Here is a 23,866-nt window from a genome sequence, read left to right as displayed (position 1 = left end):
TAACCCCAGTTGTCCGGCCCTTGCAGTCGGCTCACCCCTGTTTGTCATTCCTAGGTAATACTGACTGACCTAATGCCTGTGGCTATACCACATTGCATATTTTAAGCAGTAAGACCCTGTGTGGCCTGCTCAGTTTGCTTGTGTAGTAATTTTAGCTGATTGTTGGGCCTTTTTATAGCTTCTTAGACAACCTTTAAACAGGCTTCGAGGTCAGGGTTGTACATTTACCCAGCTATCTTTAAAGTTTTGTTTTTTTACCTGAACCTCACATTTTTTCTTCCTCACATTTATAACTTTCTCTTTAGGAATTATTATGTCATAGGCACTTACTGAATAGCTGTTGAGTCTTGTTGTTAATCCTCACCCCCAATTTTTTTTTTTCATTGATTTTTAGAAAGAATGGAAGAGAGGGAGGCGGGTAGAGAGAAAGATGGATGGGAGAGAAACTCATGGATTGGTTGCCCTGACCAGGAATCCACTGAGCTACACCGGCCAGGGCTAGCTTTTGAGTCTTGATTGGCTGCTTCTCGGCATGTTTTCATTGATTTGTGAAAGTTTGTGTTGTGCTTTGGAATATGTTCAGTGCTTATCTCTAGAACAACGATTTGTCATATTGACTTATCTGGGCACGTCCCCCAAAGTGTGTGGTCCCCCACCAGTGCAGTGAGGACTCCTGGTTCCAGAGTTCTGCTTGAGAGGGGAGGGCTCTTTCCTTGTAGTATTTCCAGTTGACCAACTGACCTGTTCACTGTCACTATTACAGCTCCTCTACACCTGAACTTTCGCTCTTCAAAGGTAGTTTTTATTTCTTCCTATAGATTGTGCGCATATATGTGTGTAATGACAACAGAACTTTTGTAAAGCAAACAGGTTTAAAAAGATTTACTTCGTTCATTTTCCCTGTTCTATCGGGAAGAGTATATTAAGGGCAATCGAATTCACACACACTAGAGCCTTGCATGAAACCTAAATGCTGGAGCGGTGCCCCTAAGTCAGTGGTTCTCAACCTTCCTAATGCCGCGACCCTTTAATACAGCTCCTCGTGTGGTGGTGACCCCCAACCATAACATTATTTTCGTTGCTACTTCATAACTGTAATTTTGCTACTGTTATGAATCGTAATGGAAATATCTGTGTTTTCCGATGGTCTTAGGTGACCCTGCTAGCGGTTCTCAACCTGTGGGTTGTGACTGTAGAGAACCGCTGCTGTAGAGCCTCAGGCCATCGGAAAACACAGATGTTTACATTACGATTCATAACAGTAGCAAAATTACAGTTATGAAGTAGCACCGAAAATAATTTTATGGTTGGGGGTCACCACAGCATAAGGAACTGTATTAAAGGGTCTCGGCATTAGAAAGGTTGAGAACCACTGCCCTAAGGAGTCATAGACCCCGCCCTTTTCTCCTATGGCTGTGAGAGGTACCTCTTCCAAGAGGAAGGCACAGTATGTGTATCCCATGGCTCTCCGTGGACTAGGGTTCAGAGAGGATGATTCTGGTTGAGGCATCCACCACAGACCCAACCATGGAAGACATGGGAAATGCCACGGAATCAATACTTCTGATCTGTGTTTCCAGTTACAGCAGTTGCTCTCTAGGAGGGGAGTTAGTTCTGTGTCATCATCTATGGGCCTTGATAAAACTGGGATGGGCATGTTTTATTTCTTGAATGTGATTATACATATATCAAAATGCTGGAACTATGGGAAAATGTTGGAAGATTTGTTCTTGGAGATAGCTCTCCGATAAACCAGTAGACAGCTAGTCAAGACTTCCGTTACCTTTTATTATGTAGTCATTTTGCCTTAAGGTAAACGTTTAAAACGGAGAGAACCAAAATGAAAACTTAATGTCATATAGAAGTGTTTTTCTACTTCTATTTTATACAGAAGCACAATAAGCCTAATGAGTTGCTGTCGGGTGTACTAGTAGCTGCAAAGCGCTGTTCTGACAAAGTTAAAGAATTTTCTCTGGTTTTCTTCTCCGCTTCTGACTTGGTTTTGCTTTGCAGGACTACAAAGCTGATGAAGACCCAGCATTGTTCCAGTCAGCCAAGACCAAGAGAGGCCCGCTGGGACCCAACTGGAAGGTACTGGATGCTGACCTTTCTGACAGGCAGAGTCTTGGCAACAGAACGCTTGACAGGGCTTGAGTCTGGAAGAGCTGATGACGTTTAAGTGAAAAATAGAAATGGCACAAAAATAGTTTTATTTGCGATAAGGACTTACAGCCAGTTGCAGTTGGCCAGCAAGTCTGTGTTGCATTAACAAACAGAACAGAGCCACTGTCACTTTCGGCATAATGCTATTCTGATAACTCTTAAAAGAGACAAGTGAGTGAGTCTTTGGGGATTGTATTGTTCTCTTTTGAGACTCGAAGCAGTACAAAAATCCATGGTAAGTGGGCGTTTCTAGTTTAAATTTAGTCTTAGTAAAAACGGAAAATGCTCCCTTCACCCAAGCTTATGCTCCTGGCCTTTTAATAGTTATATTTTGGAAAGCAGGACACCAGAGAACAATGGCGATGACAAGTAGTTGCTTTCTAATAAAGAGCATATCCTTATTTTATTCAGGGAAGTAAGAAAAGCAATGTCCAGGTAATCATTTAAATTGTTGTAGAAATATAATGCATTTTAAAGACATTTGTTAAACTAAATGACAAACCTTTACAGAAGGATTAATGTGTCGATGGCAGGTTATTATAGCTAATTTGACAGGAGAAGAGGAGCATAGAAACTTAAACCTGCCCCGAGCAGATTTCTCACCAACAGGATTTTACTTAGGAACGAATCTGTCTAGGTGCTAGTTGTTGCTTGCAGGTAGAGGATTAGTGTAACAGCCCCACAAGTAACCCATTGCATGGTTCTGCATGGGCGTCAGACTGTTTTGTAGATTGTCTTGCATGTCAATTAAAATGAAGAATGAGTCTGACTTTCTTCTATAAGAAAATGATTCATAATTATCTTATTTTCACATTTGTTCTCTGGGTAGAGTTCAATTCCAGATTCTCCCAGTTTAATGGCCATGACTAGAGACGTTTAACTTAATATCCAGGAAGTGATATATGCCATTTCCAAATCAAGGGACAAATTCAGTATGCATGATCTAAATTTACTCGAATGGGTTTTTAAAAAATCCCTGCCCTTACCCAGATTTCTAGCTGTGGATTTCAGAGGGATCTTAAGTGATTTAACGTTGGCCTTCTAAAAGAGAGTGCTGGGCTAGGCAGCAGGCAGTGGATAGCTTCTCAGGTTGCCGTGTCTTCTAAAAGGCCATCTTGCTCCAATAAGTAATGACTCTCTAGTTGACAGGACTTTTACAGGGAATGAAGGGCATCAGTTGAGACTTAGAGGTGAATTAAATACTGAATTTTCTTCCAATTATCCATTTTTCCAAGTGTAAACTTGAAAAGCATTGCTACATTACATGGTCGGCTATTATGTTTAGGCTCAAGTGTTGGCTGTAGGAACGCCTAACCAATTTTATAATAGGCACAACGATAGTTTGACACTATGACTTTACCTAATTTCCAAACATTTAGGAACTTGGAGTACAATTTTTACTCCCTCTTTATTTGCAATTTTTACCTTTGTAACTAGCACTGATTTGTCTTTATCAATTATGATTATTTAAAATTCTAGAATAGCTTTAGTTTTTAGAAATAACGTGAATTTTACATTGTTTCAGGTTGTAATATTGCAGTCTTTTTCCCCATTGTGTGTGCGTATTTATTAAACAATAGCTTATTATTTCTCTGGGAGAGTGCTGGCTGATAGTCATACCTTTCTACCCATTTGCCTGTTGGTTGTTAACTTTTGCCAAATGATGGTGGATGTAGCTACTCTTATAAATTGAGTTACTACTTAACTGAATTTCCGTGAATTACCATGATTAGAAATAACTAGGGTAATCAAAATTAACTAATTAAACCATCTGTTTACTGCTGTGAAGGAAAAATAGAGCAAGAAGGATGACTAGCTGGTAGTACAGCATAGACAAATAGAAACCCGTGGACTGGCTTGATCTTATTAGTGCTCAGGGGCCCCTGCTTGTCAATAAAAGTACTCATCTTGGCGCTGAGGTGGCACTGGGGAAGGGTGGCAGGTGGAGATTTCTGTACTTCTGCAATATGAGAGTAGGGAAGGAATGCATGGTAGTTCAAGCAAAAAGGAAGAAGAAATCCCGTCTGGACCCACTTCCCCAGGACTGTGTGTGAGAGTGCTTCTGGGTAAGTGCTGCCTGGTCGTTCACAGCTTTGAAGGCCTTCGATGCCACCTAAGCAGAGCCCCACCTTAACAGCACAAATTCCAGAGTGTATTCACAGCTAGTTCAACCTCAGGATCTCTGGGAAACTTTCTCTTACTTATCCCACAGTGGCGTTTTCCTTCTGAATTATTGCAGTATTTACCGCTTGTCTGCACCAGACTGGAAAGGGGAAAAGAAACTTTTCCCTGGTGCCAGGCACTATACAAGGTCGTATTTAATCTTCACAACCTTCCTGTGGGGTAAGTACAACTGCTTCGTTTCATAGATCGGAAACTTGGCTAGGGAAACACGGGTAATAGTTGTAGAAGAAACTTGATTCTGTGCTATCCACAGAGATGTGTAAGGTGTGGATATGCAGCGAATTCTGACTCAATCCGGTGTTTCCAGAATACCAGTCTACACCTTTTATGCTCTGTCATATCATGGCAATTTTGTGCTTTTCTGTATTCGTGGTATTTGTCAGAATTTGGTAATTCCTGTTAATACCAGTTATGTGTTTCCAGTGTTCAGGGGATTTGTAGGTGACAGTGGTGTTAGGGAGATCCATTAAAAACCCATTTAAGCTGTGACTTAAATAACTTAATCCTAACTCTGCCTTTGTTTTCCACATCTCTGAAATGGGAATGATACTAATAACTACCTCAAGGTTGTTGTGAGAACTAAATGAAGTAATGAATGAATGTTACATTCCTAGCAGAAAGGAACTACACAGTAAGTGGTAGCTCTTATCGTTGTCACCATGAAAAGCCCTCGTCATCTCTTGGTGTTGATGAGATCAAATCTGTGATATCCTATTTATGACAGTTACTCCTGTTCTCTATCTAGTATTCAGGGGTTCCCTGGTTCTAGTATCTGGGGGTTGTCAAATACATCCTGGTTCACCTGTCCTTACCTCCCGTGGTTATGTGGTTAATGGTTGGCCCTAACGCAGAGGCAACGCAGTTTAGAAAGCCTTCAGGGCATAATGGGGTTGCCAGGGAGATTTTAATATTTTCCATGTTGGTTAAGAATACAGGCCTTTTGCCGAAACCGGTTTGGCTCAGTGGATAGAGCGTCGGCCTGCGGACTGAAAGGTCCCAGGTTCGATTCTGGGCAAGGGCATGTACCTTGGTTGTGGGCACATCCCAGTAGGAGGTGTGCAGGAGGCAGCTGATCGATGTTTCTCTATCATCGATGTTTCTAACTCTCTATATCCCTCTCTCTTCCTCTCTGTGAAAAATCAATAAAATATATTTTTTTTAAAAAAAAGAAGAAAGAATACAGGCCTTTTAATTTTAGCCTAAAGTATGATGCATCCTTTTAATTTTCAAAAACTAAAAACTCAGAGATGCAGGCTTTAGTTGTGTATTCATTTTCCCTCTGAAAATAAGAGTGTCAAAAAATCTGAGCACACGAATTATATTTTGTTATTTAGGGTTTAACCCTTGATGAAGTGACTCTGTGCATAGTAAAAGGAGAGCAGTTTGTAACCTGATAGAGATTTTTGCTTCAGGCTGAATTGTGTGTTTCTGTGGATGTAAATGTCTTGCTTCTCTGTAGCACTTCACATGCATGTGTGTGCGTGTTTTGGTTTGTTTATGTTTGGGGGGCTTTGTGTGTGTGGTGGCATTGGTATGACTACTTGTTCTGATGGTTTCTGAAAAACAATTTACATGTGGGTTCCTTTAGCTTTCCAGTTTGCCTCCTGATCTGGTGAGGAGTTGTCATTTTAACAAATTGAAACACCACCTTTGAAGATTATGATGTCATTTTTATCCTATAGCAAGGCCTCATTTCTTCCTTCATTTAATCCAGATGCCTCTGAAGACTTGAGCTTTTGTGTCTACATATATATGATAGCTAAAAGCTAGGCGTGTAAGGTTCTTTGCCAAAACACCTAGCCCTTACAGTACTTGACATTTCTCAGAAGACTCAGCCAGTATCTGCATGTTGGGATATAAGGGGATCAGGTCAAATAAAGAAGTTGATCCAGAAATTGTGGTGACTTTTTAAAAAATATGTTTTTATTGATTTTTTTTTTTTATCGAGAGAGAGGAAGGGAGAAGGATAGAGAAATAGAAACATCGATGAGAGAGGAACATCATCAATCAGCTGCCTCCTGCACAGTCCCTATTAGGGATCGAGCCCGCAACCTGAGCATGTGCCCAGATTGGGAATCAAACTGGCCACCTCTTGGTTCCTGGGTCAGCGCTTAACCATTGAACCACACTGGCCTGGTGTGACTTTTATCTTTATATAGGGTGGGCAGAAATAGGTTTACAGCTGTGAGTATGTGAAAACAGAGTTTATTGCATTATTTTTTATTGATTATTGTAATCATAAAGGCACGTCCCATTTCTCTTCTGCATTAGTTAACTCCAGTCAGCAGCAGTTCTGGCAGTTGGAGCTTAGCCTTTCAAAAACAGTTTGTCATGCTGTTTACCTGCTCAGTCACGCTTTAGACTCATAATTGCTGGAAAAGCCATTCTGGATCCTCCAAGCCAGTGGAGGGCAGCCGTGTGTGTGGATTTTAAGAACGCTAATGTGTTTCCTGCCGTACTATCAGGACTACTTTCTCTTCCTACCTTGTATCTGTATTAAGAAGGCGGTAGCCTTGGTTGTCAGTGACCCACAAGGTTCTGTTGGCTGGTGATTGGTAGAATAAAATGGGGGGGAGGGTGTGGGAGAAGGTGAAACTTAGCTGTGGCGATCTGTTTGAGATTTAGACTAGCAGGAAAGCAGCCCAGAGAGTCCTCAAGAGGCTAATGAGCACTGCCCTGTACTGACAGCCTCCCAAGGAGAAAGACTGAGGGTGTTCTCCTGGGTCTTCATCTAGACATGGCTGTGACTCCTAGGAAGGATGGGAAAGCATTTTAAAAGCTGTTCCCTCTCTGTAATCTACATTTGCAATCCCATAGTGGGTGGTATAATGAAGCTTAATAATTAGTTTCTGATTAGACCACATCATGGATTATATATAACTAGAGGCCCTGTGCACGAATTCACGCACGGATGGGGTCCCTCGGCCAATCAGGGCCACAGGAGGTTGGCTGGTGGGGGGGAGGAGCTGCGGGAAGTTGGCCGGCCATCCCCTATCGGGGCCACGGGGACAGCTGGCCGGGGAGAGGGACCGCAGGAGGTTGGCCAGCTGTGGGATGTTGGCTGTGGGAGCGCACTGACCACCAGGAGGCAGCTCCTGCATTGAACGTCTGCCCCCTGGTGGTCAGTGCGTGTCATAGCAACCGGTCGACCGGTCATTCGGTTGCTTAGGTTTTTATATATAGATGAAGCAGACCTAAAAAACATGGCTGATTATTTTGAGTGTCTGGTTTGACAACTAGTTTTTTAATTTGATTTTTTTAAATGTGCATTTAATGTAGCATAAATTATGCAACTCCTATGGAGGACACCAAAAACACTGTTGCATGTCTTCAAGAAGCTAAGTGCCCAGGAGCAGTACATGATGAGTTCTGGATTTACCTTGAATACAAATGCATCTGTTCTCAGGCAGAACTGAAGGGCTGGGGCCTGAAGGAATGGAGGGTCTTACTCAGGTTGGAGAAGGGATTTGGCAGGATGGGCTTCTTGCAGTGTCTCACTGACACTGTCAGGGACATCAGGATTTCTTCATGAGTTTTATTTAAAGAGTGAACTTGTGTTTTCACTTGTATATAGTGTCACTCCTAGAGTAATTGGACACAAGCATGAAGCATGTCATCGTTGTTATTAGTGCAATGGGTGTGAGCTCCAAAAATATTAAGTTTGGAGACATGGAAAAAGGGCATGATTATCTTCGCACAGGCAGTACATTTTCCTGCCTTAACTTCATTTTGCTTATTTTTGTGACTTTAGTTTAACTTACATAGTTTGATCTTTTGAACTTGATCTCACATTTACTTCTTCCGTTTAACATTTCTCATTTGCCCAAACATGTAGGGATCTTCTACCTCTGAACCCTTCTGGGGGCCTTTGTTGATGACCTTCTCATGGCACTTGGTTGTCTTGTGTCAGGGAAGGGGTTTATGTTTTCCCTCTGACTCCCTTCCCCAGCCTCCTGTGTTTGTCCCACATTATTCACTGAATTTTCAGCCATAGGCTCTGTGTCTGACTTAGCTTGTCTAGCACAGATGTTTGCTCAGAGTGGATACTGAGTATTTACTAGATTTCAGGTAACTATTTTAAACCAAATAAAAATCAAATGTTGGACTTGCCATATACTTAGAGAGAATATATGTCCGGTGTAGGTCTATCAAAATAACTAGCAAAATCTAAACAGAATTGAGGGAATGGCTGTGAGTCGGGGAATCGGGTTTTGCTTGAAATTTCAGTACACACATTTCACATATATTCTATAATCTTGTGTTGATATTTACTGATGCATGTACTGGCAACAGCCCCAGCAGATCATTTATTTTTAACTTGCTTAGTGAAATCTGGGTTGGAAACTTACATTACAAAATCAACAGCTGAAATTGAGCATTCAGACTCTCTTAAGTTGAAAAATTAAGATATGAAGGGAGTGTGAGTCTTTTAGAAACTGCTGTGTTCTTGCAAAGTATTACCTTTAGTTGAATGTGGCATATACTTATTCCATCTTCATCCCAATACATTTTAAATAAGAAACTGTGTATGAGGAGTTGATATGTAGCATAAGACTGTGAGAGACTATTTTTAGAAATTGAGTTTTCAGAATGCCTTTGGTTGTGGTTGTGTGTGTGTGTGTGTGTTTTAATTCTCTTACATTTGTGTATATTTGTTTGTCATAGATACAAGAAACTAGTTCTTGTGGATAACATGGGCTGATTGCTCACCATTCCAGTTAAACATGCTGGGTTTTGTTTAGTTATGTTGTGTGGCTTCAGTATACATTACTCTCCCTTAGGCCTCATCCACATACCTCAGAGTAACCTAATATGTGTCGTTAAATTAAAAACATGATTTGAGTTTGGGGGCTTCATTTGTAGTAAGAAATGTGAAATGCAAGGAATTCAGTGAATACACAAACTAAATACAATTAGGGGAACATTTCACAACTATGTTACAGATGAAATTTTAATTATGTAGAGATGAGTCATAATTTTGGGTTCTTCTGTTAGCTCCTGGTTTTCATTTTATAGAATTTCTGATTATTCTTGTCTTTTGGTAACCAAGCATATTTTACCTTTTATTTTCAATTATTCTTTAAAATTTTTATGCTTTAATCTATATAAATCTTGTGTTTATCAGCAAAATAATTCTATTTACGGGTAGATTAGGAGTGTTAATCCTGTTTTTGCCTGCTTTATGGTTATTTTTTTTCAACTGATGAAGAGCAAAGATTCGGAAAACTTGTGTATTGTTTAAGGCCCTAGAAGAAGCTTTGTCCTGCCCCCCAGCAGTGAGCCTTCTTGAGGGAGCCCCTTTGGGTTCTATGGATCCTAGAACATTGCTCTGACTGGGGTGGGGGTGGGGGGTCCCAAATATTTGTCCCATTAAGACTTTTCACATTTTAAAATTTATGCATTTTTCCCCCACAAGAATATTTCTGATAACTCTGCATATAGACTTGTTTTTGCTTTAGAAGTTTAAGATTAGGAAAAATTAAATACGGACTGGACTAAAGATCTTAGTTCAGTTTTCACCTTGATTTTATTTAGCTTTGATTTATTAAACATCAAAAACAAGGAAGGCAGGAAAACATTTATATTGTTTATAGTCAAAGAGAATAAAGATTTGAAATATTACCCAGATAATTTAGAACAAAGTAAATCTTTGTCCTAAAATACTCAGCTGAGGGCAAAAAGTTTTTATAGTTTTATTTTTTATGCATATTAGTTTTTTTATATAATGATGTTTATGTATTAAATTTTGAAAATAAAGAATTATACATAGGAGAGACTAATTATAGTCTCACTGTTTAATTACTTATATTTCCTGATTCATGTAGTTGATTTTGTTACAAATGTTTCTATCATAGACCTATTTATATTCATATTAAGCTTTTTTGTTCTTTTTTACCGTGTTAATCACTCATTTAAAAGACGGTTTCTGCTGGCTATTTGCATAGCAGGCCATTGTTTGGAAGGCCTGTGAGGCATCCACCACGCTCCTTCAGTACATGTTGAGTTTAACAGTCCAGGTTTTTGTTGTTATAAATAAATCTACTGTGTTGTTATTTTCTTACTTGATGAATTGGGATACATTTCTGAAGGCAGAATTACCAGGTTAAAAGTATATGGTATACACAGGATATGGACAGCTTTGAGATTTTTAATTACATGGTATTATTCCACCCCAAAAAGATGGTGCCAAGAGCGTTCTTTTAGCCTTTATTTACTGCACCTGGGCAATTTGACTACTTTCTGCTTTATCAGTGTGAGCATAGAGACTTTAAAAGTTGTTTCTATTATTTAATCGCTTGTTTTAAGATCATAGCTCAAACTAACAGATGAATTGCATCATTTTTAGGATTGGATGAGACCTCAAATATCACACATATTCATAATAATAATTGAAGAAAAATATATAGCTTCTATGTCCTCAGCTTTCACCTGGGGATATTAGAGAGTGTGTGAGATATTTATACTGTGAAGAATTAGGCCAAGAAATAAAGGCAGCAGGCAGTTTATTATTTATTTTTCAAATATGATGTTTTTATTGATTTTAGACAGAAGGAGAGGAAGAGGGAGAGAGAAACATGGATCGGCTGCCTCCTGCACACCCCTTACTGGGAATTGAGCCCGAAACCTGGGTATATGCCCTGACCAGGAATCAAACTGGTGACCTCTCGGTGCATGGGACTTAACCAACTGAGCCACACTGGCCAGGGCTGAACTTTAAAAAAAAAAATAATTACTTGTAAGTTAGATGGAAAACAAATAGCAGATTGAGACTGACTATACATTTTAGATCTGGGGAAGATAGCTTAGAAAGAACTGGTTCTTTTTTTGTCCTGTCCAGTCACTTAAACTAAATGTTATAGGCCATTATTACTTAATATATTACCAGTATTACTGTAATTGATTTGAGCAGTCTGCCAGACTCACTAGAAAGAATGTGAGAAACAATGTAGGTAATTGTTGAAGTCAACATGTGTGCTCTGTTCTTGGAACCCAAGGTTGGTATGGGCTTGTTTGTATTAAATTTAGCTTCTTCTTTAATTAGAACCATGCTTGATCCTGCTGTTTGTATAAAATGGTGGGAGAATTTTGAAGAGTCAGTGTCCTACTTGAAATACCCAAGGCTTTCCTTTAGCACAAGGTGTCTAATGGTTTGGGCTTTGGAGTTACAGTATCAGCAGCCCCTACTGAGTAGGACCTTGGAATATTTCACCTGGTTCTCAGCCACAGAGGAAATTCAGCCTGAGTGTGTGGGCGGGGAGAGGGTTGTTAATAAGCCCAGGAATATGGGAGGGTGCAAAATCATAGGACGTTTTAAGACAAGGCATTGGATGGCAAGGCCACGGGTGTTGCCTGCCACCTGTGGCCCTGGGCTGACCGTGACTCTTGAGGAGCTAAGTTCACTTGCGCCTACTTTGAGTGGCATGGAAGTGGAGGGTGGAAAGCTCTGATAGAGCCCAGCCTCTCATTTTACTGACAGAGAAGGGAGGCCCAGAGGGGTTAAGGATCCTTCCCGCCTCCATAAGAAGTTACTTTGCATAATGGGGACTGTTTGGCGGGTGTATCTTAGTGCTGTAGTCTACAGATATCCAAATTGTGTTTCATGTGAAGGTGTTCAGTGACACTCATTGGATTAGAGAGGACCTCAACACTCGCTCATTGCTTATGGGAAAATGATCTCTGAAAGACCGGTTTTGTCATTATTTCAGGAAGGCTGGGCACTCAGAAGCTATCTGTGTGCTGTGGAAGGCACACAGGAGAGCATGGGTCCTGCAGGTCATGGAGGGGGTGGGCAGTTGCAAATAAGTGGTTTGTGCCCAGGGCCAAAGCAGCCACAACAGAAGGGTGGCCCTTCTGGGAGGTGGCTGGCACCAAGAGTAGTGGTTTTATCATTGCTTATGAACACAATTACACTCCTCTCTGTCAGCCACTTCTGTGTCCTCTGGCAGTACCCAGCACAGATTGGGTTGTAAATGGCACCCACTTAACACTTAACTGGATTAAACTTGTTCATAAAGTATGGGGGGGAGGGTGCGTGCGCACATTTACCGAATTTTCACAGTGGTACTCTGTTTTATGGGAGGGAAATCATGGAAAAATAGAGCTAAGCTCGCCAAGTTCCTCTGTTGACATAGAACGCACCTGGAAAAGGATGGTTTGCTGTATGTAATAATCTTATTTACATGCTTATGGTGTTACCCCATTGATTTAAGTCGTGTACCAGCTCATTATTCAAAAGTGAACTGTTACTACAGAAGAGATTTTCTGATAAAAGTTGATCAATCATTCAGGACTCTATAGGACATTGAGTTCTATTAATAATACCAAAGTAGAATTTTTTCATATATCTTATCCTTAGAATTCACTTGAAACTGGAACATTATTGAGAGTTAAGGGGGCGGAATATGGTCTGGTGCTATGAGTCCACAAATGAAGAATAATCTTGAGGTTTTACAATAAGACCTAGAAATTCATCATGTTTTTGAATCCATGTATATGTGGCTAAATAGAAAGAATATTTGTTCATACAACGAACTTATTGGAAGCGGGGTATGAGTGAGTTGAACCTGACAGGAAGTGACAGTGGCACGCTGTGACTGATGCTGGCATTGTAATGCCTTGAGTGCTGTGTGAAGCCGAGAACAATGGTGAGGGAGGGAGGCCCTTGGAAAAGGCTGCTTTATCTTTTCACTCAGTAATTTGGTTTTTATAAAAAGGGTCCCCATAGTGTTGCACACGACTTTCTACTCTTTTAAGAAGCTTTATTTAATTTTTTTTTTTCAAATTCAAAGTGGTAAATACGACTCTATGAAAGAATGAGGGAGAGAGAGAACTAACATGTATTATGCCCTTGAGTTCCACCAGCTAAGCATGGCGCACACACTGCCTTAGTTAGGTTTGAGATGCAGCTTTCATCTTGTAAGTACACCGCATTGGGGCTTAGAGTTTATAGACTGGCCCTTTCCCTAGACCTGTGGTCGGCAAACTGCGGCTCGCGAGCCACATGCGGCTCTTTGGCCCCTTGAGTGTGGCTCTTCCACAAAATACCACGGCCTGAGCGAGTCTATTTTGAAGAAGTGGCGTTAGAAGAAGTTGAAGTTTAAAAAATTTGGCTCTCAAAAGAAATTTCAATCGTTGTACTGTTGCTATTGGGCTCTGTTGACTCATGAGTTTGCCAACCACTGCCCTAGACTGTACCTGCAGCCCCTCTCTGCTATCTGTGATTCTTGGATAAGAACCTGCCTTTTGCCCTAAACTGAGCTCTGCAGGTAAGACCATGTCTGCATTTGCTTGCTGCTCTGAGCCCATTGCAGGCTCTCTCCCGGGTCAGCTCAGGAGTCTTTTGGTCTTTTGTACACACCACCTTGCAAGCTATGTGCTGCGAGCTCCTGATTCAACCCCACAGTCACCTACTATCTGGAACCTAAGGCAGAAGGCTGCACTGAGTGTCCCAGAAATGGTCAGGAATACCATGGACTGCAGTCGCCCTGCCCAGTTTTTATAATCAAAACTTAGAACTAGCCAAAAAGCCGAAAGGAGACAGCGAACACCCCCACGTACATGCAACAGTTGTTGACACTGCGTATTTGTTTCCCCCTCTCTTCTCATTCTTCCTCTTCCTCTTCCTCCCTCTCTCCACACAAATACACATTTAAAAAGTTTTTGACTGAATCTAAAAGTTCTGTGAATCTAGGGTGGCATAATCTGAGGATCCAAATTCTTACTGCTCCCTTATGTTTTCTTGGGAATGTAAATCGTAGACATTATATTTTGTTTCTTTAGTCTCTTTTAATCCAGATAGCCCACCTACTCCTCTCCCTCGTTCTTAAAAAAAAAAAATATATATATATATATATATATATATATATATATGTATATATTTGTGTGTGTGTGTGTAGGGGTGTGTGTGTATATATATATCCCCCCTTTTTTTTACCATAACAACTCTTGATTTGATTCCCTCACTTCACCATTTAAACTATCAGGTGTAATCATTTGTGGATATTAAAGTCCGGATGTTTGGGATTTGCCTTCGAAGACTTGATGCAGATCAGTTTTGCTGCTGCATCCCTTTGCATATCCCCCTTCCATTGAGAACACCTCAGTTAATAAAACACAGCCCCCCACTTGCCAATGTTGGAAGACACAGAAGACAACTAACTTCATCGTTTCTTATTGTGCCGCAGCACATTCATGGTGGGAGTACGATAATGGCTTTATGGGAACACTTACGTATTAAAGGCTCACTATGGATACGATGTGAATAGAATTTGGTGTTTAATATGAAATCTGAATAGTGTAATTTGAGACAGAGCAATGCGCCTATTAAACTGTGCAGCCAGGAAGTAACTTCGTCTGTGGAAGGACGGTTGCAGCGGGGGAATTCTGCTGCTTTTGCTAAAAAGATTTCAAATATCCAAATACCTAAGTTAAACACACATATGAGATTATAATTTTCTTCATGCATATCTGTGATGTCATTACACAGCAGTCAGTTTTAATCAAAACATAAATATCTAAGTCACGATTTCTCTTTTTCAATGTTCTTCATCTAGAAGGAGCTGGCAAACAACCCTGACTGTCCTCAGATGTGTGCCTATAAGCTGGTGACCATCAAATTCAAGTGGTGGGGGCTGCAGAGCAAAGTAGAAAACTTCATTCAGAAGGTAAAGTCTGTTAAGAATACAGTGACTTAAATGTAGCTTCAGATTTGAGGTAGCTATTCATGGGATATTTCCTCTGTTACCACTTCTTTTTTCTCATGAGGTAAAAATGACTGTTCCTGTACCAAATCTCTGCCCTTCTTTTCTCCCTAGAAACAGCCCGGACAGAGGCCAGCAGAGGTTTTAAGCGGCTTGCTTTAGGGAAGACTAGCATTTTTAAAAAAAAATACATTTTTATTGATTTCAGAGAGGAAGGAGAGGCAGAGAGAGAGAGAGAAACATCAATGATGAGAGAGAATCATTGATCGGCTGTCTCCTGCATGCTCCACAGTGGGGGTCGAGCCCACAACCCAGGCATGTGCCCTTGACTGGAATTGAACCTGGGACCCTTCAGTCCACAGGCCAACGCTCTATCCACTGAGCCAAACCGGTAGGGCAAGACTATAACATTTTTTGTTCAAAGTGCTTTCCTGATGGTTTGTCCCGCTCTTCTGTAGGGGGCCTTGTCCACATGCAGCATGGCCCCAAGGGGCATGGTGTCTCAGCATTGGCTGGAGGGAGAGGCCAGGCCTCACCCGCTCCTTGTCCCAGCTCAGCTCGATGCCCCTCCCCCTCCCCCAGATCTCTCCCACATACACGTCCTTGTGTGCTTTGCGCTCCTTTGTGGCATGTCTCCTTTTGGGGTCTTCGCTAAGAATAGTTACACTCTGAACCTAGGGTAACATAATCTGAGGATCCAAATTCTAATCACCTTTTTTATGACTTCTTTATTAAAAGTGGAAGCTGCAGGGACAACTGATCTAGAATGAGGAGAGAAGTGCAGTTGTATAAAAACAGACATGGTTGTAAGCACAGAAGGAATATGAAAGTTTTTGGTATTTGCTTTTCCTATAGGGTGAATGTGTATCCATTATCATTATAAAAAAAGCCCCTTTTGTATCTCTGGAACCCACACGGGTTGCGGTGGCAGAGTTTCACCATAATTTTTTTACTTTTAAATTGGAACTGCTCTAACGTTTTAAAAAAAAAAAAAAGCATCTTAAAGCCTGGAAACTGATTATTCTTGGGCCTGCTTACAGTTGGCCCACAGGAGGCACTCTGTAAATATTGGCTTCCTTCTTTCCTCTTGGATCATAATAATAGATTAGCAATCTAGTTCTGATAAATAGAAGTCACGCATATAATTGATGAAGTCCCTTCTGTTCATGGGAAAATTGTAAAAGTTGAAGGCTGTCCAAAAATAGTAAAGTGCTCACTTTTCAGTACACTTTTCTCTCTCCTTGGAAAAGTTTAATAAAACTTAAATAACCCAGCAACTAAAATCACTAATTATATATATGGTTTATTTATATATGCACATATACATATATATACACATATATGGGCAGTAACATTAGAGTAGAAAAATTAATGGAGTGTGTGTAATAATCCTTTAACTTAATAAAACATCTTATTCCAAGAACCCAGGACTCCTCTCTCAGGATGTTATTGTATTCTACCTCACAGTATTCCTTTGAATTACAGAAAAGTTAGAAATTTGAGTTGACCTTTGGTGATTGACATTTAGAAAAGGTAATAATAAATCAGGCCCAGCAGGAGTCTATGCAGGATTAGCATGTACTCATCACATTTTTTTCAGTTTCTAGTAAATCGTACTTCCTTTGCAAAGAGAGACTGTTTCATATTTCACAAGATCTTTATTTTGTTTTACAAAATGGTAATAGTATGAAATTAAGAATTTTACCAATCGACAATAGTAGTCTTTTCAAACCAAGTGTATGTAGATTTCATGTGTTAATTGGGACATATAAAGTTCATGTGTCATTAATCTCAGAGTTTTACCATCTTACACTACTTTTTCTTCTTTGTTTTAAAAGCAAGAAAAAAGGATATTTACAAACTTTCATCGCCAGCTTTTCTGTTGGATTGACAAGTGGATTGATCTGACAATGGAAGATATTAGGCGAATGGAAGATGAAACCCAGAAAGAATTAGAAACAGTAAGACCTCCTGTTTTGTGGAAATTCCCTAATTTTCCTTTCTAGTACTGTGTGTATGCTTAGTAAGTATAGACTTAGAATTAAGAAGAGTATTATTAGAAGCCATTCCTTAATCTGTATATCCTTGTCAAAATCAAGTTTTTCAAACACTAATCTCTCTTCACATGTTCTGATTTCTCTCTTGTTGAGGATCTTTTCGTAGAAGTAGACGAGAGCTTTCTTGAGTTAGAATGTTACCGGTAAGGTGTCCAGTTGTTTGCAAATTCTTTTTTATGCATTAGTTCTCTTTGATGGTCTCGGGTTCGCCGTCCTTGTGGACCCGCTTTCTCAGGCCAAGTTGCCTTTGGCTCATTTTGCTATCACAGTAAGTTACTAATGTTAGCCCAGGAAGTCCTACTTACCGCTCCTGTAGAAAAGATAAGAGGCGTGGTTTTATCACTGACTCCAGAAAAGCCTCCTCATTCTTTTTAAGCTTTAGGCAGAAATACTGGTGATCCTTGGCCTGGAGGTCAGCCTGCCACGTTTCAAACTTAAAACCCACCCAGCTCCTCCTCACCATGACCAGTGAGCAGGCCCTTTAGTGCCTGAGCACCCCATTTCTCCCACAGACTGGTTCTTCCCGACTTCCTCTTGCACATGTTTGCTTTTGCTTTTGCTTTTGCTCTGGGCTGCACTTCTTTTCAGTTGAATGTCAGGCCCCATGGGGACATGAGCCCCAGGAATGTCCAGGGTAGGCTAGTGGTTTCCATGCAGTCACCCCAAGTCCTGCCAGCAGTCTTCGTTTTGGAAGCCCTGCAGGCGGGAGTGTTTGACAAATGCCTGTGTGTGAGGCAGGAACTCCATTTAATCACTCGAGAGTGGCAGCAAATCAGGTTCTTTGGCACAGAAAGAAATCTATTTGTCTGGCACGGAGCATCGTAAAGAATCTGTTTAAAATTGCTTACTTTTGGTGATTACGGCAGATCTGCTTCTAATTAGCTTTATACAAACCTTCTGAAAGGACTGGGGCATACTTTCTTTATAAGGCAATAAATGTTATAACCTTATCTTATACATAAAGTAAACTTCAGGCAGTCTCCAACGTATGAATGGATTTTGTTCCAAAAGTTTTTAAGTTGAATTTTTTGAAATTTGGAACATGATTTCCCATAGAGAAAACAATATAAATTGGGGTTCGGTTTCTAGGCCAGACCATGGAAGCCTCGTTGACATCAGCTTCTTCTACTGCTCGTCTGACTCCTGAGTTCTGGATCTCGGGAATGGGGTGATCGAATGGCAAGTGTGGAAGACTCTTGCTTACCCCCTTATTTTTAGGGTGGCCCAGTCAAAATACTTAAACAGGAAGGAGTAAGTCAGGGTATGTCCTGTCCTTCCCATGCCTCTCACCCACTTCACCCACTTCTGTCTTCCCTGACTCAGGAGTCAGGTGCCCTTCAGTCACCCACCACCACCGCTCCTTTGAATCCTTCTCCGCTGCCTTGCCTGGTTTCACTCCCTCCAGGAGTTCAGGCCCCAGCGATACCTGCTGGCTCTTCCTCAGCCCTTGTGAGCAGCTGCTGTCGAACATTAAAAAGAAAGCAGCATGGTTACCCTCATTCTCACTACACTCATGGTACAGCTTTGGCATCTCCAAAAATGATATACCAACACCACGACAGAACTGAAAAAAGACTTATTTCTAGTGGTTTGAACTCTGAGGAAGGAGGCTTCTTTTGTGTTGATTTTGATGTTGAGGAGCTGACATAGCATGAGGAAGAGCGCTCACAGTTGCAGGGGGATGGGTGAAGCCCTCCCTGGTTTGGGCTCTGAACCCTGCCTGTCTCTGGACCCCTTGGGTGGAACTTGGCTGAGGCTTCTTCTTCCCCCAGGGAGGTTACTCCTGCTTCCCTCCCAAGTCCTCAGTCTCCTGATACCTGAACACAGAACAGCCCCAAAGTTAACACGACGAGAGCCCTGACCAGGAGGTGGAAACTCCCTCCCGCCTATGGCAGGAGCCTGCAGTCTCCGCCACTTCTCCCTGCAGGGCTGTTCTTTGTGAGTTGGCAATGACACTTGGAAAAGGAGGTGTAAGATAGGCAAGTAGTTTCACAGAAGCCCAAGTTATTAGAAGCTATTATCATTATTGCACCCATATGACTCAACCTAACTCCCCCAAGAAGTTGGTAGGAAGCTATCATTGGTTCAGGGTTGGGGGTACATATTTCAACAGCATCTTAAGGCAAATTTCAGATTAAGTGCTGACCATCTTAACATACAATCCCATTACAGTTATTTTGCTCAAGTCATTGGGTGGGGGATGCTCTATTCCACATCTAATAGTTGGTTCGTGAGCATCTTCAGAGTCTGAGCAGCATCATGCCTCTAGGCCAAGCTGCCTACCCAGAAAGCACCGCCTCCTGAGAGGCTTAAGGCTTTCAAGTCCTCTTCACCACGGAGGAATGTCCCTTTTCTTGAGGTCCTGTTTCCCTGACACCTGATGATAGAATTGGATGCATTGTACTGCTCTTCTTAATTCTGAAATATTTTAAGAATTGGATTTTTTCAAATGGCCTTTGGCCCTGGAGAGAAGGAATAGCATCATGAGAGGTTAGGCATGAGAGGAATGCCACTGCCCGTAATCCTGCAGAGAAATACTGGGTTTAGGCAAAGCAACCGAGAGAATCCTTTGAGCAAACCTTTTGCGTTTGTTCTCAACTCGCCCTTCTGTGGGGTTGAAGGAGAAGGGTTGAGGTTTAGAAATGTGTTTATTGTATTTATTCCTTTTCTGTTCATTCTTTTCCTTTTCTCAGTGAGGTTTTTACTTGTCTGTAGGTTATTGTTATGCCTGTCCTTTCTGATGCATCCCTGTGTCTGTCCTTCATTGTTTCTCATCCATTGTTCCTGTGCTCGCTTGTTCTTCCTTTCCACTTTCCTGTTTTCAAGAAACTTCCCATAAAGAACTTCTCAGAGGGACCTTGGTCTCAGAAGCCACGGAGGTGGCCATTCCTCATGGCTTCCTGTCTGGTCCAGGGACTATAGAAGGATGAGCCAGACCATCCGGGCATTTTCCTCACCTCATATTGGTGAATGGTTCATTTACCCTTGGCCGTCTTTGATAATTTACATCATCAGTCTGCAGACTTGTTTCCTAGATTCAAGCATAGGCACACATTTTTTATGCTGTGCAAAAAAATCCTTTTGCAACATTTTCTTTAGACCAAGATTATGAAAAGGACCTCATAACCTCATTCTCTATGTGGAAATGGCTATAAACAGGCAGTGGTCACTTCACAATCTCTTCTAGATCTTTTTTTCTCCCTTTGCTTGACTAACCCAATACAGAGTCTATGATTTCAGCAGCTCATGCTTTTATTTTACGTTTAGATGCGTAAGAAGGGTTCCATCCGAGGCACGTCGGCTGCTGATGCCTAGATGAGTCCCCTGTAGGGTCAGAGACAATATCAAACTGTGTAAGTGAAGACCTGGGTAAAAAGGATATTTGAAAACCAATACCTTTTTAGTAATGAGTAGTTAACTCGCCGAGAGAGGCTAAGTGTTAAATGTGGTTTAAATTTTGGAATGTAAGCGATTATATTTTAGAAATTGACAGTAAATGCTATTCTATAAAAATGGAACAGGTTGGATTTAGTAATCCCTAACTACTTCTTAGTGTTCCTGGGTTAGAAACCAGCTGTTGATGGCCAGTTAATTGGTCTATTTCTCAGTGGGACCTTTTGTGGTTAGTAAGGACAGATTTTAAAGCATTTTAAGTCAGAGACCTTTTATCCCATACCATAAGGGCCAACCTCAGTGATTCGTTTTAGTTGAATTGTTTTTCCTGAACACCAGAAAGTCACCCTTTATGGTGACCCTTCAATATCTTGATAGTTAGCTTTTCACTTTAGCTTTATTCCCCGTGTGAAACATGTCTATGGTCTTATTCCTCTAGCACACATTTATTTGCTTAAATTCGAGATTTTTCTAGAGGGGATAAAAGAGCCTCAAAAATCTACCAGTATTGAAACCAGTGTGAGGAAACAAAGGTTGACAGTATACTGTTGTCATTTGTTAACATTGAAAAGCACAAGACAGACCATTCTTGTCACTCCGCTGTGGTTCGTTACTGCCCTTACATGTGATACCTGCTCTGTGTTATAGAACATGGGAGACCTGATGTGTCCAGTAGTGAAAAGAGGTAGTTGTACCAAATAAGAAGGAATGAACCCTGCCAGGATCCCCTCCGAGCTTTTTCTTTAAATTCAGTGTTCCGTTTAAAAAAAAAAAAATCAACTTATTTTTTGTTAAGTTCTTCTAAGTTTCTGTGATTTGTATTCGCTTCTCATTTACTTTCCCTCCAATGAAACAAAACGTTACGCCATCAGTACTAGTAAGACCACGCTCTTCGAGAGGTTAAATTTTTAAAGTGCAGTAGTTGGGGTCCATTTTCTGTCAAGAGTTTTAATACATTGAAGGTTTTGTTTGCTTGTGTGTTTGTTTTCAGGAGAATGTGTGCAACAAGCTATTGTCTAACGTTTTGGCGTCTCTCGTCTCTCTGAGTGTTAACACGTTGCCCTTCTGTCACTTTCCTTGCAGTTACGTAACCAAGGTCAAGTGAGGGGCACAAGTGCAGCCAGTGATGAGTGAAGAAGAATCTGACCAGGATCTCACAGTGTTGGCGTTTCCCAGCCACGTGCTTGTGACTGTGTGCTCACATGCACAGCTTCCCAACCACGTGTATATATATGTTTGTGCGTGTATGTCTGTAGCTGTATATAAAACGCATGTAGAGCTACAGATCAGAATACACACACTTGTGTATATATGTACATATAAACATACTGAAGGGATTAGTACAATTTCTCCAAAGTACTGTACCTATCTTCAGCAAGAATGCAAAAGAAAATATTTTCAATATATATACCTGGAACAGATTTTAATAATCAGAGTAATACCATTAATGGACAAATTGACTGCAGTATAATACTAGCTGGTATGTTTCATAAATGTCAAGTTGTGGACCAATAAATATATATATATATACATACATAAATATATGTATATATATAGCCTTTTATTACTTTTCTGTTCTTTTAAATTAGTCTCTTAAAATTTTTATTTTATTCTCATAAGCAACTGACTCCCACACAAAAAAATGTATTCAAAATCTGTTGGTATTTCAGTGAATGTGGACTATAAATGCTGAATGTATATATAACAATTTATTTCTGGGTGGTCATTATCTCACAACCAAATTGGACAATATCTGTTAGTAAGGAGTGAAGTTATAGACCAGTTTTTACTTGTTTGCCCTGAGGGACAAAATCCTTTTAAAAGAAAAATCCGGTTTTTATTGGATTTTTTGTATTTTAAATTTCAAGTATTTTTCTACATCAGACATAGCAAAAAAGCGGAGATGATGGTTTGTGATGTATAATAAACACTATACAATTTTCAGGCTCCTGTTAGGCAAACAAAGAAATTGATGAAGAGATTAATAGTATTGTAGGCTGTTTGGAAAAATGGGGAGTGCACTGCTTCCGCCGAGTCTTTTTCTGGAAAAGACTGTTTTCTGAAATTACTGCTTGGAAACTATGCAAATGAGCTCGATTCCTCACAGCTTACACGATAGAGTAGAGATAGTGATGGTGTTTTGCTCTTTTCATGTTGAAACACTTTAAGGAGGAGATACTGACTTTGAAATAGGAAGAATTTAAGAGGCAGCGTGAGGTCTGCCTGCACACGGTTAGGAGGCCCAGCTGAGGGGCCAGCGCCCCCCCACCCTCTTGGCTGTGCCCTCAAGTACAATGTCATTGGAACACACCCTGAACAAGCATCATGGAAATGCTGGTTGGAAGCGGCTGCCACCTTTTTGTTTTAAAGAAAGGAAGGACAGCTAGGTATGAATTTATCAGCTTTCTTTGTCCGAATCGCGTTTCTCTCCTGTCAGTCAGTCCTGGAAGCTTGAATAGAAGGATATTGTGGAAGCCTTCAGGTTACAAACTGTCTTCTTTAACCGCCCGTCCCTCCTGCAACACGCCAGCCCCTGTAGTCACATCACATTAGTAGTCTGACTTGCTGACAGTCCTGCCCCCCACTCCTCACTGCTCTTTCCCACACGTCCCGTGTCCCCACCGAAGCGACCGTAGTGACTCCAGGATGTCTTGTGCATCGTGACGCCGTGATCCTCCGCTCCAAGCCCCACCTGGCGGATGTCCTCTGTGTACTCAGGATCAAGACTGATGTTTACTCTCCGAGCACTGTTGTAAGATAGGTTCTGTCATCGCGTAATCATTGTCTGCAAAGTGTTTGATGCGAGGAAGATTATTGCTAATTTTGTGAAATAAAGAGTCTCGTCCTCTCCTCTTAATGAACTTAACTCTCGCTGGCATCTGTAGCATCGTCGGGAGCTGGGGCGCACATGGCAATGAGAGCCCGGCGCATGGATTTTAATGTTTTTCTAACAACTGTGGAGATTTGAGGGAATGTGTGGTGAATGTAAAATATCTAGTTTACTTGGCAGTCTCTTGTGTAAATTACAGTAAAACAAAGTAAATGAAATTTAAACAAAAAATAAATTTGATCACAAAACGCCACTTGTGTGCTTGAGTGGTTGTTTCCCTGATGCCACGTCTGCTTCCGAACACTATAATCCACTTCTCGGCTCTTTTTTCAAAAATTCTCTCAATTGCAGCACTGCCACTCCGGGAAAATAAAGAAAAAAAGCATGTGTGTGTCTTTTAATTGCAAACTCCTGTTCTTGAAATGCGCCTATGCCACATTAAGTTGTTACATTTGGCTTCTTAAATAATTTTCAGTCTTGAAAAGCTAAGCAGTAAACTAAAGAAGGATTATTTATTATTAGTCTCAGAGGTTTTTTAA

At 40.9% G+C, this 23,866-nt stretch overlaps 1 protein-coding gene across 2 annotated transcripts in view; it reads left to right on the top strand.

The window, feature by feature from the left end:
* Positions 1-23,580, top strand: part of PITPNB (phosphatidylinositol transfer protein beta) — a 60,529-nt gene extending 36,949 nt beyond the window's left edge. Inside the window, exons 8-12 of one of the 2 annotated variants that reach the window (XM_008142487.3) lie at positions 2,014-2,091; positions 14,901-15,011; positions 16,886-17,008; positions 20,372-20,457; positions 21,581-21,651. In XM_008142487.3, coding sequence (XP_008140709.1) covers positions 2,014-2,091; positions 14,901-15,011; positions 16,886-17,008; positions 20,372-20,419 — 360 coding nt within the window. In that variant the 3' untranslated portion in view covers positions 20,420-20,457; positions 21,581-21,651. Of the gene's footprint in view, positions 1-2,013; positions 2,092-14,900; positions 15,012-16,885; positions 17,009-20,371; positions 20,458-21,580 lie in introns of both variants that reach the window. The other variant, XM_008142486.3, reaches the window with a different exon arrangement.
* The last annotated feature ends 286 nt before the right edge of the window (positions 23,581-23,866 follow it).

The sequence above is a fragment of the Eptesicus fuscus genome, chromosome 23 (genome assembly GCF_027574615.1).
Source record: "Eptesicus fuscus isolate TK198812 chromosome 23, DD_ASM_mEF_20220401, whole genome shotgun sequence".
NCBI lineage: Eukaryota > Metazoa > Chordata > Mammalia > Chiroptera > Vespertilionidae > Eptesicus > Eptesicus fuscus.
Note: the sequence above shows the minus strand (reverse complement) of the source record. Positions and strands in the feature narration are given on the sequence as shown.